The 17,253-nt window shown below is 42.3% G+C and overlaps 1 protein-coding gene across 2 annotated transcripts in view; it reads right to left on the bottom strand.

Annotated features, from left to right (window-relative positions):
- Positions 1 to 16,707, bottom strand: part of cpa6 (carboxypeptidase A6) — a 43,316-nt gene extending 26,609 nt beyond the window's left edge. Inside the window, exon 1 of one of the 2 annotated variants that reach the window (XM_042298821.1) lies at positions 16,223 to 16,707. In XM_042298821.1, the coding sequence (XP_042154755.1) occupies positions 16,223 to 16,338 (116 nt within the window). In that variant the 5' untranslated portion in view covers positions 16,339 to 16,707. The remainder of the gene's footprint in view (positions 1 to 16,222) is intronic. The other variant, XM_042298822.1, reaches the window with a different exon arrangement.
- Between the last annotated feature and the right edge of the window lie 546 nt (positions 16,708 to 17,253).

The raw sequence follows: 17,253 nt of genomic DNA, 5'->3' as shown, positions 1-17,253 counted from the left end.
GCCAGCACAGTCACTGGATCTCAACCCTATTGAGCTGTTGTGGGAGCAGCTTGAGCATATGGTATGTAAGAAGTGCCCATCAAGCCAATCCAACTTGTGGGAGGTGCTTCAGGAAGCATGGGGTGAAATCTCTTCAGATCACCTCAACAAATTGACAACTAGAATGGCAAAGGTGTGCAAGGCTGTAATTCCTGCAAATGGAGGATTCTTTGACGATAGCAAAGTTTGAAGGACGAAATTATTATTTCAATAAAAAAATCACTATTTATAACCTTGTCAATGTCTTGACTATATTTCCAATTCATTTTGTAACTCATTTCATTTATGTTTTCATGGAAAACAAGGAGATTTCTAAGTGACCCCAAACTTTTGAATGGTAGTGTATATTTATTTCTTTAGGATTTGGGAAATTCTCCCTCGACCCCACTTTCATATCAGGCGACCCCACATGGGGTCACAATCCCTAGTTTGGGAACCACTGTACTACACAGTACAGTATGATAGCGTCGCTCCTATCGTTCTCCTTTTCATTTCTAAAGAGATTGAACAGGATCTAAGCACTTACAAATTCGTAACATAGTGTATGAATTTCAGGATTTTATTTATTTATTTGTATTTATCTTTTTTTTCAGCACAGAACATATCACAAGAAATTGGTGACGTTGTGAACAATTGTGCAACATTTTCGGGGACCGGTTTGGGCTCCTGAGGGTTACTTTCAAAACTACTGTCTGAAATTATACAAAATCTTTATAAGGCATCTTTAATTCCCTAGTGACGTGAGAGGATCTTTGTGCGGCTGAGGACTCCCTAGAGTAGGTGGAGGGTGTGGTACTGGAGCTACTAACTACCTCATAAGGCCCACCTATCTGTGTCTGTAAGTCATCTGTCCCCTATACAAACCACAGTCAGGATGAAAGAGTTTCATGAATTCAGTCAGATTATAAATGACTTCACTAAGAGCACATCACTCTATGACATTTCTCAGCCATAGTGTCAGAGTTAATGCATTCTCCCTTTTTACACGACTGGAGAATGATACTTAATTGCGAGAGAGAGGGTTAAGGGAAGGGCTGGGTCCTGTTTTAGTGTAAGATCTGGGATAGATGACAGGGTCATACCAGTGCCAAACAATTTGGCTGACAGATCATTATAGGATCGTGTTACAGCATCTTGTGTTCCACACACAGGTGATGTGATGGGACAGAGATTTGTTTTTACAACACAGATTCAATTGAGACATTTGAGAATCAGGGGTCTTAAATAACATGAATGCACATTAAGATCCAAGCATTAAACTAAAGACATACCACACACATTTACATCATTTGAAAACATCTAAATGTAACATAACCTTTCCATACCTGGTGAGATTTCAGGAAAATAAAGAATGCCAGTAGTAAGCCTTAGCTGTGATTCACAACTCTGATGAGAAAATATAAAACCAAAAATATTGTTTAGCCTACTACTGTATATCATTGTAAAAAATATAAATATATAAAACCAAAAATATTGTTTAGCCTACTACTGTATATCATTGTAAAAAATATAAATATATAAAACCAAACATATTGTTTAGCCTACTACTGTATATCATTGTAAAAAATATAAATATATAAAACCAAACATATTGTTTAGCCTACTACTGTATATCATTGTGTTGAATTTCAGTTTGAACTTTGTTCATTGGTAGCACTGGTTAGGAGCCCTAATGTACAGCATGAATGAGGACAGAGTTAAGGAGCTACGGTACCAGTATGTACAGGTAAAACATATATCTATGTAACTACTTTACAGCAACATTTTATAGTGATACGTAGTACAGTAAGCATAAACTACACACATTTCCATTGCTGTGGAAGGAACATGCAATATATGTACATTTTATGTCACTCTTCCTTACCAAAACAAATTCAACTGTGTGTTCTGGGATATAGCGTATAATGGAGTTGGAATCAAGTGAACCCTCTCACAACTTTATATACGTGGATGAGGCTGGCTTCAACCTGACCAAATGCAGAAGGCGGGGTCGGAATATCATCGGTCACAGAGCTACTGTGGATTTGCCAGGCCAACGGGGAGGAAATATCACCATGTGTGCTGCTATTTCGGAGCATGGTGTCCTAACCCAAATCTCCCTTATGGGGCCATACAACACCCAGCATCTACTCAACTTTTTAGAGACTCTCTACAGGGCTCTCATCCCTGATGATGAGAGGGGTCTGTTTAGAGAGGATTTGCCAAACTATGTGGTCATTTGTGATAATGTGAGTTTCCATCGATCAAACATCATAAGGCAATGGTTTGTGACCCACCCGAGGATGCTCATAGAATTCCTCCCACCTTATTTACCATTCCTTAACCCAATTGAGGAGTTCTTTTCAGCATGGAGGTGGAAGGTGTACGATCGTCAGCCACACACACAGATGACCCTGCTGGCTGCAATCGATGCAGCATGTGAGGACATCACAGTAGACGCCTGCAGAGGATGGATAAGGCATTCCAAAAGATTATTTCCACGTTGCATTGGAAGGCAAAATATCCTGTGTGATGTGGAAGAGAATATGTGGGCCGACAGACAGGAACGTCTGGATGTGTAGAGACAGCACAACAGTGCTGCGGTCAAAGTTGTGCCTTAGGGGTGGTTTCCTGTGTTTCTTTCTAATTTAGTTGTTTTCCCTTTGTGCCCCCTGGGTTGTCCAGTCTCTTTCAATAAATAACCCACATACAGTAATATGTAAATAGTAATGTTGAAATTGATATATGCCATAGAAGTGCAGCCTTGTGATTTTCAATACAGTAACTGTCATCCAAACTGTAGCCTAAGTTTACATCAGGTAATACTGTCAAAGTACACAGTTACATTGACAACATGCCTAAACATTTTGACGACCTTGTTCGTGAACAATGACACAATGACATCATTCTGATGACACTGACATGATCATTGGCATGAATATTTACTTTTGAGAGATGTACTAAGGATTTTTAGTGACTGACTAGCTTTAGAAATATATCTATTGTATATTGCAGTTTGTACAAATTGTTCTGAGAAATGCACTTATTATTTTGCACATGTTAGGGATGATGTGAAAATGCACCAAAGCAAACTGAGAAAAACTGTAAATAACTGAATAAAGTGTTTTGTTAACAAACAAACAGTTAGCGGCCAGCAAGTAGGCTTAGTGTAGAGTTCAAGACATGGTTAATGGAATCATAATTTCAGAAATCATGCAAATCCACAATAGAAATTTAAAAAATGTAGATCAGGTGATAAGAGTCATAATGTTTGAACGGTTTGGGCTATAGACAAGTGGTTTGGGATAGAGACAAGTGGTTTGGGATAGAGACAAGTGGTTTGGGCTACAGACAAGCAGTTTGGGATAGAGACAAGTGGTTTGGGCTACAGACAAGCAGTTTGGGATAGAGACAAGTGGTTTGGGCTACAGACAAGCAGTTTGGGATAGAGACAAGTGGTTTGGGCTACAGACAAGCAGTTTGGGATAGAGACAAGTGGTTTGGGCTACATACAACTGGTTTGGGATAGAGACAAGTGGTTTGGGCTACAGACAAGCAGTTTGGGCTAGAGACAAGTGGTTTGGGCTACAGACAAGTGGTTTGGGCTAGAGACAAGTGGTTAGGGCTACAGACAAGCAGTTTGGGATAGAGACAAGTGGTTTGGGCTAGAGACAAGTAGTTTGGGCTAGAGACAAGTGGTTTGGGCTAGACACAAGCAGTTTGGGATAGAGGCAAGTGGTTTGGGTTACAGACAAGCAGTTTGGGATAGAGACAAGTGGTTTGGGCTACAGACAAGCAGTTTGGGATAGAGACAAGTGGTTTGGGCTAGAGACAAGCAGTTTGGGCTAGAGACAAGCAGTTTGGGATAGAGACAAGTGGTTTGGGCTAGAGACAAGTGGTTTGGGCTACAGACAAGCAGTTTGGGCTACAGACAAGTGGTTTGGGCTACAGACAAGCAGTTTGGGCTAGAGACAAGTGGTTTGGGCTACAGACAAGCAGTTTGGGATAGAGACAAGTGGTTTGGGCTATAGACAAGCAGTTTGGGATAGAGACAAGTGGTTTGGGCTACAGACAAGCAGTTTGGGCTAGAGACAAGTGGTTTGGGCTACAGACAAGCGGTTTGGGATAGAGACAAGTGGTTTGGGCTACAGACAAGCAGTTTGGGCTAGAGACAAGTGGTTTGGGCTACAGACAAGCGGTTTGGGATAGAGACAAGTGGTTTGGGCTACAGACAAGCAGTTTGGGATAGAGACAAGTGGTTTGGGCTACAGACAAGCGGTTTGGGATAGAGACAAGTGGTTTGGGCTATAGACAAGCAGTTTGGGATAGAGACAAGTGGTTTGGGCTAGAGACAAGTGGTTTGGGATAGAGACAAGTGGTTTGGGCTACAAACAAGCAGTTTGGGATAGAGACAAGTGGTTTGGGCTACAGACAAGCAGTTTGGGATAGAGACAAGTGGTTTGGGCTATAGACAAGCAGTTTGGGCTAGAGACAAGTGGTTTGGGCTACAGACAAGCAGTTTGGGCTAGAGACAAGTGGTTTGGGCTATAGACAAGCAGTTTGGGCTAGAGACAAGTGGTTTGGGCTACAGACAAGCAGTTTGGGCTAGAGACAAGTGGTTTGGGCTATAGACAAGCAGTTTGGGCTAGAGACAAGTGGTTTGGGCTACAGACAAGCGGTTTGGGATAGAGACAAGTGGTTTGGGCTACAGACAAGCAGTTTGGGCTAGAGACAAGTGGTTTGGGCTACAGACAAGCAGTTTGGGCTAGAGACAAGTGGTTTGGGCTACAGACAAGCGGTTTGCTGAAGTTGGAGACTTTTATCTCCCTCACCAACTTCAAACATCTGCTATCTGAGCAGCTAACCGATCGCTGCAGCTGTACATAATCGGTAAATAGCCCACCCAATTTTACCTACCTCATCCCCTTACTGTTTATATTTATTTACTTTTCTGCTCTTTTGCACACCAATATCTCTACCTGTACATGACCATCTGATCATTTATCACTCCAGTGTTAATCTGCAAAATTGTAATTATTTGCCTACCTGCTCATGCCTTTTGCACACAATGTATATAGACTCTTTTTTTTTTTCTTTTTTTCTACTGTGTTATTGACTGGTTAATTGTTTACTCCATGTGTAACTCTGTGTTGTCTGTTCACACTGCTATGCTTTATCTTGGCCAGGACGCAGTTGCAAATGAGAACTTGTTCTCAACTAGCCTACCTGGTTAAATAAAGGTGAAATAAAAAAATAAAAAATAAAATAAAATAAAATAAAATTGGGATAGAGACAAGTGGTTTGGGCTACAGACAAGCAGTTTGGGCTAGAGACAAGTGGTTTGGGCTACAGACAAGCGGTTTGGGATAGAGACAAGTGGTTTGGGCTACAGACAAGCGGTTTGGTATAGAGACAAGTGGTTTGGGCCAGAGACAAGCGGTTTGGGATAGAGACAAGTGGTTTGGGCTACAGACAAGTGGTTTGGGATAGGGACAAGTGGTTTGGGCTACAGACAAGTGGTTTGGTATAGGGACAAGTGGTTTGGGCTACAGACAAGCGGTTTGGTATAGAGACAAGTGGTTTGGGCCAGAGACAAGGGGTTTGGGATAGAGACAATTGGTTTGGGCTAGAGACCAGTGGTTTGGACTAGAGACAAGTGGTTTGGGCTAGAGACAAGTGGTTTGGGCTTGAGACAAGTGGTTTGGGCTAGAGACAAGTGGTTTGGGCTAGAGACTAGCAGTTTAGACTAGAGACAAGTGGTTTGGGCTAGAGACAAGTGGTTTGGGCTAGAGACAAGTGGTTTGGGCTAGAGACTAGCAGTTTAGACTAGAGACAAGTGGTTTGGACTAGAGACAATTGTAAAGGGGTGAAGCATGATGGTTTAGGGGCTGGGCTATATAGTAGGCCCTGCTCACAGTTGGTACAGTGAAGCCTAATCAGACTTGCCCGTGTGCATCATGCTTCTCACAGGTGAGGTGCAAAGGGAAGTGAGCACTGGGGCTACCGGACTTTCCAGGTAAGAAAGGGTTTACAGAGCGGCAAATTATGTGGTTTTTATATATTTCAAATTGGCCTACTATTGGTCAAATTTTTTATACTAATTTACCAATCACATCATGTTTTGTTTTTCTATTCCTATTTTGATTGGTCCCTGAACCCATAAAGACAATGTAGAAATATATAAAACCCTTCTTAACTTTCCCATCTGTTAGACCTAAAGTCTGAGGCAAAGAGCCTAAAGCCTATAAAACTATAGGTTTGAAAACTGTGGCTGAGAGCTGAAACACATACTTTTTTTTAACAAAGAAGAAGCACCTTTATCAACTTCCAATCCACTGTCCTCCAAGAGTTCCTGAATGTTCTGTTTACTCTCACAGGTGAGGTGAAATTATACAATGTAGTCTAGCCTATTGACTTTGCACACACCGGACAATACAAAAATATCAACTTTGCTCCCAACGGCACATATCATTTTCCCATTCAGTGTAGCTTATTATCTGGGTGAATATTTCTCTAGGCTCAATGGTGCTAAATCTAAATTCCAGGTCACACAGCAAAATAGTTAGGAGGATGTACGACCAATAGGGTCGCAATTTAGAGCCGTGACCCTGACTATGAAACACATTGGTGAAAATAACCTAAAAATCCATACCACATTATTAGATTCAGTAGCAAACAACGTCAATCATATGACTGTTTGAAGCCCTGGCAATTCCTTTCAGGTGTAAACATGGGAAACAGATGAATCAAAAACACTTCATCTGATTCTGATGTTCCATTGGGGCTAGCAGTCAATTCTTATTCTCATCTGTCTAACACTGCATCTGAATCTCCTGTCTTCATAGGATATAAAGGTAATCCCTAGACACACTGAGAATGTATCTACACTAACGATACCGTCATAAAGACAACAACATCATAAGAAGGAATCCAGTCTGCTAGTCCCACATCTATCCCTTGTGTTTGACTAACTGAAACCATATCAACCACCTAAGCTTTCATGGATTGGCTTTCATATTTATCCACACAGTAAATCAAGTCAGCGACCAGATTCATACTGTAAGCTTTGCATAGGAATCCATTTCCCGTCCGGTTTAAATGACATTTGAAATGAAACTATTAACTGTATGGATGTATGAGTGTGGTATTTCAACTAAACGGAAACAACTGTTCCCTATAAACTCTTAATGAAGGCGTGTCACAAATGGGACTTGGCATAGTTCAGTACCTGTCACAGACAGCTCTCATTAGGCTATATCCAAGCTCTTGGAATCAATGTTTACATTCCTGTGGGAACTCAGAATATGAACTTTGTAACCGTATAGCTTCCGTCCCTCTCCTCGCCCCTACCTGGACTCGAACCAGGAACCCTCTGAACATATAGACAACAGCCACCCTCGAAGCATCGTTAACCATCGCGCCACAAAAGCCATTGCCCTTGCAGGGCAAGAGGAAAACCTACTTCAAGGTCTCAGAGCTAGTGAAGTCACCGATTGAAACGCTATTAGCGCGCCCCACTGCAAACTAGCTAGCCATTTAACATCGGTTACACTCACTCCCTATAGCTCTCTCTCCCTCTATTTCTCTTTTCTCTTCCTAGCTCCCTCTCTCAACCCTCTCTCTCTCTCTCTCTATTTCTCTTCCTCACTCCCTACAACCCTCTCCTCTCTCTCTCTTCCTCCTCCCTACAACCCTCTCTCTCTCTCTCTATTTCTCTTCCTCACTCCCTACAACCCTCTCTCTCTCTCTCTCTTTCTCTTCCTTATTTCTCTTCCTCATTTCTCTTCCTTATAGCTTTCTCTCTCTCTCTATTTCTCTTCCTCACCCCTACAACCCTCTCTCTCCCCTCTCTATTTCTCTTCCTCACTCCCTATAGCTCTCTCTCTCTCTCTCTCTCTCTCTCTCTTTTCTTCCTCACTCCCTACAACCCTCTCCCTACAACGCTCTCTCTCTCTCTCTCTCTCTCTTCTCTCTTCCTCTTCCTCACAACCCTATAGCTCTCTCTCTCTCTCTATTTCTCTTCCTCACTCCCTATAGCTCTCTCTCTCTCTCTCCTCTCTCTATTTCTCTTCCTCACTCCCTACAACCCTCTCTCTCTCTCTCTCTCTTTTTCTCTTCCTTACTCCCTACAGCTCTCTCTCTCGCTCTCTATTTCTCTTCCTCACTCCCTAAAGCTCTCTCTCTCTCTCTATTTCTCTTCCTCACTCCCTATAGCTCTCTCTCTCTCTCTCTCTCTCTCTCTCTCTCTATTTCTCTTCCTCACTCCCTACAACCCTCTCTCTCTCTCTCTCTCTCTCTCTCCCTTTCTCTTCCTCTCTCTATTTCTCCCTACAACCCTCTATAGCTCTCTCTCTCTCTATTTCTCTTCCTCACTCCCTATAGCTCTCTCTCTCTCTCTCTCTCTCTCTTTCTATTTCTCTTCCTCACTCCCTACAACCTCTCTCTCTCTCTTCCTCTCCCTATTTCTCTTCCTTACTCCCTACAGCGCTCTCTCTCTCTATTTCTCTTCCTCACTCCCTAAAGCTCTCTCTCTCTCTATTTCTCTTCCTCACTCCCTATAGCTCTCTCTCTCTCTCCCTCTCTTTCTATTTCTCTCTTCCTCACTCCCTATAGCTCTCTCTCTCTCTCTCTCTCTCTCTCTCTCTCTCTCTCTTTTATCTTCCTCTCTCCCTATAGCTCTTCCTCTCCTCTCTCTCTCTCTATTTCTCTTCCTCACTCCCTATAGCTCTCTCTCTCTCTATTTCTCTTCCTCACTCCCTATAGCTCTCTCTCTCTCTCTATTTCTCTTCCTCACTCCCTATAGCTCTCTCTCTCTCTATTTCTCTTCTCTCCTCTCTCTTTCTATTTCTCTTCCTCACTCCCTATAGCTCTCTCTCTCTCTTTCTCTTCCTCTCTCCCTATAGCTCTCTCTCTCTCTCTATTTCTCTTCCTCACTCCCTATAGCTCTCTCTCTCTCTATTTCTCTTCCTCACTCCCTATAGCTCTCTCTCTCTCTATTTCTCTTCCTCACTCCCTATAGCTCTCTCTCTCTCTCTCTCTCTCTCTCTCTCTCTCTCTCTATTTCTCTTCCTCACTCCCTATAGCTCTCTCTCTCTCTCTCTATTTCTCTTCCTCACTCCCTATAGCTGCTCTCTCTCTCTCTCTATTTCTCTTCCTCACTCCCTATAGCTCTCTCTCTCTCTCCCTCTCGCTCTCTCTCTCTCTCTCTCTCTATTTCTCTTCCTCACTCCCTATAGCTCTCTCTCTCTCTCTCCCTCTCTCTCTCCCCCTCTCTTTTTCTCTTCCTCACTCCCTATAGCTCTCTCTCTCTTTTTCTCTTCCTCACTCCCTATAGCTCTCTCTCTCTATTGCTCTCTCTCTCTTTTTCTTCCTCACTCCCTATAGCACTCTCTCTCTCTCTTTCTCTTCCTCACTCCCTATAGCTCTCTCTCTCTATTTCTCTTCCTCACTCCCTATAGCTCTCTCTCTCTCTCTCTTTTCTCTTCCTCACTCCCTATAGCTCTCTCTCTCTCTCTATTTCTCTTCCTCACTCCCTATAGCTCTCTCTCTCTCTCTATTTCTCTTCCTCACTCCCTATAGCTCTCTCTCTCTCTCTATTTCTCTTCCTCACTCCCTATAGCTCTCTCTCTCTCTTTACTTTCCTCACTCCCTATAGCTCTCTCTCTCTCTCTATTACTTTCCTCACTCCCTATAGCTCTCTCTCTCTATTACTTTCCTCACTCCCTATAGCTCTCTCTCTCTCTTCTCTTCCTCCTCCCTATAGCTCTCTCCCTCTCTTTTACTCTTCTTCACTCCCTATAGCTCTCTCTCTCTTTTTTACTTCTTCCTCACTCCCTATAGCACTCTCTCTCTCTCTTGCTCTTACTTTTTCTCTTCCTCACTCCCTATAGCACTCTCTCTCTCTCTTTTCTCTTCCTCACTCCCTATAGCTCTCTCTCTCTCTCTCTTTCTCTTTCCTCACTCCCTATAGCTCTCTCTCTCTTTCTCTCCCTATAGCTCTTCTCTCTCCCTCACTCCCTATAGCACTCTCTCTCTCTCTATTGCTTTCCTCACTCCCTATAGCACTCTCTCTCTCTCTATTGCTTTCCTCACTCCCTATAGCACTCTCTCTCTCTCTATTACTTTCCTCACTCCCTATAGCTCTCTCTCTCTCTCTATTACTCTTCCTCACTCCCTATAGCTCTCTCTCTCTCTCTATTACTTTCCTCACTCCCTATAGCTCTCTCTCTCTCTCTATTACTTTCCTCACTCCCTATAGCTCTCTCTCTCTATTTCTTTCCTCACTCCCTATAGCACTCTCTCTCTCTCTATTGCTTTCCTCACTCCCTATAGCACTCTCTCTCTCTCTATTACTTTCCTCACTCCCTATAGCTCTCTCTCTCTATTACTTTCCTCACTCCCTATAGCTCTCTCTCTCTCTCTATTACTTTCCTCACTCCCTATAGCTCTCTCTCTCTCTCTATTACTTTCCTCACTCCCTATAGCTCTCTCTCTCTCTATTACTTTCCTCACTCCCTATAGCTCTCTCTCTCTCTATTACTTTCCTCACTCCCTATAGCTCTCTCTCTCTCTCTATTACTTTCCTCACTCCCTATAGCTCTCTCTCTCTCTATTACTTTCCTCACTCCCTATAGCTCTCTCTCTCTCTCTATTACTTTCCTCACTCCCTATAGCTCTCTCTCTCTCTCTATTACTTTCCTCACTCCCTACAGCTCTCTCTCTCTCTATTGCTTTCCTCACTCCCTATAGCTCTCTCTCTCTCCCTCTGTCTATTTATGCCTTTCTCTATCATGTTTCCATTTTCCACCAGGTCTTTCACACTGTGACACAGGGTGTTGTGGCCCCCTTAAACAAAGGTGGCCCAGGGCCACTTATAGGGATGAGGGAGAGAAGGAACAAAGGGGCATTACACCCCACTCCAGCGGCCACAAGAAATGCCACCAACAGCCTGTCCCCAATGCTACACGCAGTCTCATTGCCTACAGGTTAGAGCATGACTTAGAGACCCTTTATCCAGGGCAAAATCCCTTTCCACCACAAACTTGAAAACTGTGTAGCTCATGCAATGTCCAATACACCATTTCATTTCTATGTTTCTATGCCCATACATGCTGCTTCTGAAACAACAGATAGTGTCTTTCTCTTTTGTTTCCCTGTGATACATTATCAATGGCATTTTAAATAATAACGACTTAGTCAGATTTGAGTGACAATGACATCATATGACAAAGTGCACCCTATAGAATTCAAAACAATCCACCAAGACTGCAGTCTAGTTCTACTCCTGAAATGTTTGAAATGTGTGTTTTATCGTCACCCAAATTGACCCATCTTTTCCTTGTCATAGCGATCTCCATGGATCATAGACTCTCTGTCAAAACACTGGCACTCAGTGTGTCTTTAAAGCCTGCTGTGCACTGGTAGCATTTCTTTCTAGGCTAAAGCTGTCTTTTAAGCTGTCAATCTGACATTTCACTCAGCTCTCTCTATGGCAGTAACCTTTTAACTGAGCCCTTGGCACTAAGACAGAAGGTACTTCTCTGTAGTCCTTTTGGATACCGAGAGAAATTCTATTATCGCTCCACTCTGTACTGTAGGCCCACCTTCAATATACCCAACTCTGTGTGCCCCATTGTTGAGGGAATAGGGGCACATAGTCCTTCTGTATCACAATATCAAGATCTGACAAGTGTACTGTATTCAGGGTTTCCCCTTTATGGATTTAGCCGCAGCACACAAATTGTGGCTGCCACTGCAAAAAAACCTAAAATATAATAATAATAATATTTTGTTTCGGGATGGTAAAATGTGTTCAGTGTAAACTTACATAAAAAGAACATGAGCTGGCGCACACCCAGAGTAATAGTTTGTGTGGAGGTGCTGACTAACGGACAATAAACTATAAAATATCAAAATAAAGAAAGTCGCACACTCCATGTGTAATCTCCCAGCAATTGAATGGGTATTTACCAACGTTTTGGCACCACTGTGCCTTCCTCATGGTCACTGTGCCTTCCTCAGGGTCACTGTGCCTTCCTCAGGGTAATGTCATGATTTTGATAGTTTTCAGTGTAAACTTAAACAACTAAAACCAGATATAAAGTATGTAGAAAGAAAATGTCATGGTATGGGGCCTCGATGGATTTTGTTATAATGTTTGAGTCACTCAGATAGCATAAGAACACGGCACAAGTGTCACTGATCCCTCCGTAACAGTCATTACGCACACCTGGTGTCACGATCGTTTAATGATGGATCGGACCAAGGCGCAGCGTGCATAGAGTTCCACATGTTTAATAAAGAAACTCACCAACAAAAACAATGAACAGCAAATGAGACGTAACGACTGGAGTGCTCACAGGCACTACACGAAAACAAGATCCCACAAACTAAGGTGGGAAAAAAGGCTGCCTAAGTATGATCCCCAATCAGAGACAACGATAGACACCTGCCTCTGATTGGGAACCATACCCGGCCAACAAAAAAATGAAAAACTAGAATGCCCACCCAAATCACACCAAATAGAGAAATAAAAAGGCTCTCTAAGGTCAGGGCGTGACACCTGGTCCCTATTCCCATTGATTAGTTACTGTATACGTGTGCCCTTTGTTCACCATTGTCCTGTTGATTATTGTTGCTATGTCCATTGGTCGTGTGAGTACCTGTGCTATGTTGTTTTGGCTTTCGTGTCACGTATATCATGCAGATGATTAGGGGTCTCGTCCCGTGTGATAATCATTGTGTGATTGTGTATTTATTCGAGGTACTCCTCGCTCTTTTGTTTGGGTTTCAACTAGAGGTCGACCGAATATGATTTTTCAACACCGATACCGATTATTGGAGGACCAAAAAAAGCCGATACCGATTAACCGGACGATTTTTATATATATTTGTAATAATGACAAGTACAACAGTACTGAATGAACACTTATTTTAACTTAATATAATACATCAATAAAATCAATTTAGTCTCAAATAAATAATGAAACATGTTCAATTTGGTTTAAATAATGCAAAAACAAAGTGTTGGAGAAGAAAGTAAAAGTGCAATATGTGCCATGTAATAACGTTTTAAGTTCCTTGCTCAGACCATATGAAAGCTGGTGGTTCCTTTTAACACTAGTCTTCAATATTCCCAGGTAAGAAGTTTTAGGTTGTAGTTATTATAGGACTATTTCTCTCTATACCATTTGTATGTCATATACCTTTGACTATTGGATGTTCTAATAGGTATTTTAGTATTGCCAGCCTAATCTCGGGAGTTGATAAGCTTGAAGTCATAAACAGCGCAATGCTTGAAGCACAGCGAAGAGCTGCTGGCAAATGCAGGAAAGTGCTGTTTGAATGAATGCTTATGAGCCTGCTGTTGCCTACCACCGCTCAGTCAGACTGCTCTATCAAATCATAGACTTAATTATAATATAATAACACACAGAAATACGACCATTAATATGGTCAAATCCGGAAACAATCATTTCGAAAACAAAAAGTTTATTCTTTCAGTGAAATATGGAACCATTCGTATTTTATCTAACGGGTGGCATCCCTAAGTCTAAATATTGCTGTTACATTGCACAACCTTCAATGTTATGTCATAATTATGTACAATTCTGGCAAATTAATTACGGTCTTTGTTAGGAAGAAATGGTCACAGTTCACAGTTCGCAATGAGCCAGGTGGCCCAAACTGCTGCATATACCCTGACTTGCACAGAATGCAAGAGAAGGGACACAATTTCCCTAGTTAAAATAAATTCATGTTAGCAGGCAATATTAACTAAATATGCAGGTTTAAAAAATATATACTTGTGTATTGATTTTAAGAAAGGCATTGATGTTTATGGTTAGGTACACATTGGTGCAACAACAGTGCTTTTTTCGCGAATGCGCTTATTAAATCACCCGTTTGGAGAAGTAGGCTGTGATTCAATGATAAAGTTACAGGCACCGCATTGATTATGTGCAACGCAGGACAAGCTAGATAAACTAATAATATCATCAACCATATGTAGTTAACTAGTGATTATGTTAAGATTGATTGTTTTTTACAAGATATGTTTAATGCTAGCTAGCAACTTACCTTGGCTCCTTGCTGCACTCGTATAACAGGTAGTCAGCCTGTCACGCAGTCTCCTCGTGGAGTGCAATGTAATCGGCCATAATCAGTGTCCAAAAATGCCGAGTACTGTCATGGATCCCTCCGGAGCTGTCATTACGCACACCTGGTCCCTATTCCCATTGATTAGTAATTGTATGAGTGTGGCCTTTGTTCACCATTGTCCTGTTGATTATTGTTGCTATGTCCATTGGTCGTGTGAGAACCTGTGCTATGTTGTTTCGTGCCACGTATATGGTGCAGATGATTACGGGTCTCGTCCCATGTGATAATCAATGTGTGATTGTGTATTTATTGGAGGTGCTCTTCGCTCTTTTGTTTGGGTTTCAACCCTGTGTTTTGGTACGTGTTTGTTTGGTCTTCGTCCCCGTGCCTTTATAAGGCACGCTGTCATTTGGAAAATAAAACCCCTATTACACATTGCATTACATTGCATTGCAGGAAACTAGCTTTAAAACTGTAAAATGTTCTCTCCGCTGCATAGCAAAACGGGTAGAAGTAGCAGGGAATTAGCTTTAAAACCGTGCAATTGGTCGCGCTCACTACCCCCCCATGCTAACTCTATCACCTCTGCTGAAAAAAATCCTAGGGGAAACACTGGTATTAGACCATGCTCAACCAACAGGAGACATGATAATTACCGAAAGTAAACTCATATAATCACAAAGATTTAACAACAATAGTGACCATTTAGTCCTTAAGACTAAAGGCTCATTGTGCAATCCTTCAACAGATTAAAACTAAGTGGGACAACACCCACTATCATACAGTGTAAGGAATTCTGAACAGAACGACACAGAGTTCCCTACAGTGTCAGCGTCGGGAGTCTTGTTTCCTTGCCCTGGTTTTCCTACCTTGATAAAGTGGGATGGTCTGTGCTGAGCAGCTAGGGTTTGGGTGGGTTACCGGGGCTTTTGGTACAAGTCCAGGATGCAGGGGAAAGAGGGGGGTGGGGCTATGGAAGGACAGATGGGATCCTGCTGTGCCTCCCAAAACTACCCCAAAGCTCCCTGAAATTATGCCTAGAGGAGAGCAATTACTTGCTTAGGAATACCCTCCAAAATTGCCCAAAGTGTACTCTAAACTATCCCTCAGTTCCCCAATGTGCTTCAGGCGCCCAAAATGTTCCCACTATGCCCCCTCGGTGTGCCCCATGCACCTTGACGGAACTCTGTGAATTCCAGAACTTCAACACAGCCAGGTTCTCTGCTGAGGTTCTCTGTCCCAAAAGAGGCTGTCTCCCAATGTTCCATTTTCCCTGATCTGTCTGGTATCAACTGCAGTTGCTGCATCTCTAACTAGCCAGCACTTATCATAAGAGCTGTGGGGCCAAAACGTGACAACTATAGGCTTATCGTACATCCATCATAACATTTTGGTGTCCCATATGTCTCGAATACACAAAGTAGAAAACACGTGTCTCCAGCAAGGATTATTTACTATCCATACGAGAGAAAAACGTGCAGTCACACATACAAAGTTGCTTTGGAAAATCCATCTCTTTTCAACAGAAGATGAGGGGAAGTAAACCCCATGCTTAATCTGAGGATAGAATTACTTTCAGTAGACCAACTTAAATCAGCAAAGTAGAAACAATAGCAAAGCGTACTCCCCGCCTCTGTTTCAGTAAAAAGCTGAGGGATAGGGCTAGAGAAATGTAGGCCTAACCACTCTTCGTAGAAGAAGCTATGGATGGCTACCATCCATGATATCACATGCATTGTTTTCACTATGTTTTTAGTGGTTGTTGACATTTACTTTGTTTACCAACATTGGAGTAAAACAAGCTTATATTTTGAGTTCTGATGGGATATGACAGTTTAACTAAGTTCATGACTAATTTATAGCCTATGTTATAATCTTCCAGAATCAATGGGTAGTCTATATTTAATGAATGAATGAATCCAAAAATGGATGTAGCAACTGCTGATTGCCCCTTTAAAATACAGATAATTCCTTTTATGTTTTACCCTTCTTTTTTTTTACCTCATAGGTGTTCAACTTCAAGTCTTCAACACGAATGAGAGCTCAGGATTCAACTTTATCTTCCAGTCACAAAGCACAGAAATGAATGAGAATCCTCACTTACCCTGCATAGCGGTTGTTGTAGAGGTACGCACCAACGGGACATAGCACGTTGCTGAGGATAATCACACAGCCCAGTAAAACTAAGGCTTGAACTGCGCATCTAAAGTTAACTGCCATCCCGAGCGAATATTAATAATGACAGAGGATAGCCCCACTTTTCGCCCTCCAATTTGATTTCTCTGCAGACTGTAGATTAACTTCGTATAAGAATATAAACGGGGCTAAAAAATTAGGACGGGGCCCCAGTCAACAGGTTTGATTATGAAGTCTCATGTGTCGTTGGTGCGTTCAGCGCGTTGTTCCGTTGACGCTCCTCTGACAATTGCACAAAAGGGCTGCGGAGGTGCGAAAGTCGGTCAACTGGCACCGGGGAGACATTTAGCCACCTCGGTGAAGCCCTGGTGTGAATTGAAGGATATCCCGTTCTTTTTAAAATGTGCAGGATCTGTCACGTGACCCGGTGTGTGTCAAGGAGGTCGGTAAATGGATCCCGTCCCGTTTGGATACGAATAGTGCTATGCTGTATCCTTGGGACGTCTATACACTGAACCCTCCCTAACCTTAACCGTAACACCTAGCTTAACCCTAACCCTAACCCTAACCTTAACCCTTACTACCTAACCCTAACATTAACCGATACCTTAACCATTTGAAATGTCAACTTCAATGGGGTAGGGACTTCCCGATTATCCCAAATAGCAGAGACGATGCGCGTGTTACCGAAGCGAGTTATTTAAATCGATAACATCGTTTAGTTACACTGTGAACAGGACCATATGCCTCTTGCAAAATAGGCTTTGCCTGACGGTGCTCTATCGGAGAAGAAACGTCAGTTTGGCCAGAGCAGTGTGGATGGGCAGACAGACTATAATATAATAGCCTGCCTGACAAAGAACTAACTCTAACAAAAAAATAACTATTGGGGTCTTAAAATACATTTTGGAGAACAGATATTATTCCATTTATTTTTTTAAAAATGTAAGTATTAAATGACCTGGTATGATGGTGCATTGATATAATAATAGCCATTAT

The sequence above is a fragment of the Oncorhynchus tshawytscha genome, linkage group LG16 (assembly GCF_018296145.1).
Source record: "Oncorhynchus tshawytscha isolate Ot180627B linkage group LG16, Otsh_v2.0, whole genome shotgun sequence".
Lineage (NCBI taxonomy): Eukaryota > Metazoa > Chordata > Actinopteri > Salmoniformes > Salmonidae > Oncorhynchus > Oncorhynchus tshawytscha.
Note: the sequence above shows the minus strand (reverse complement) of the source record. Positions and strands in the feature narration are given on the sequence as shown.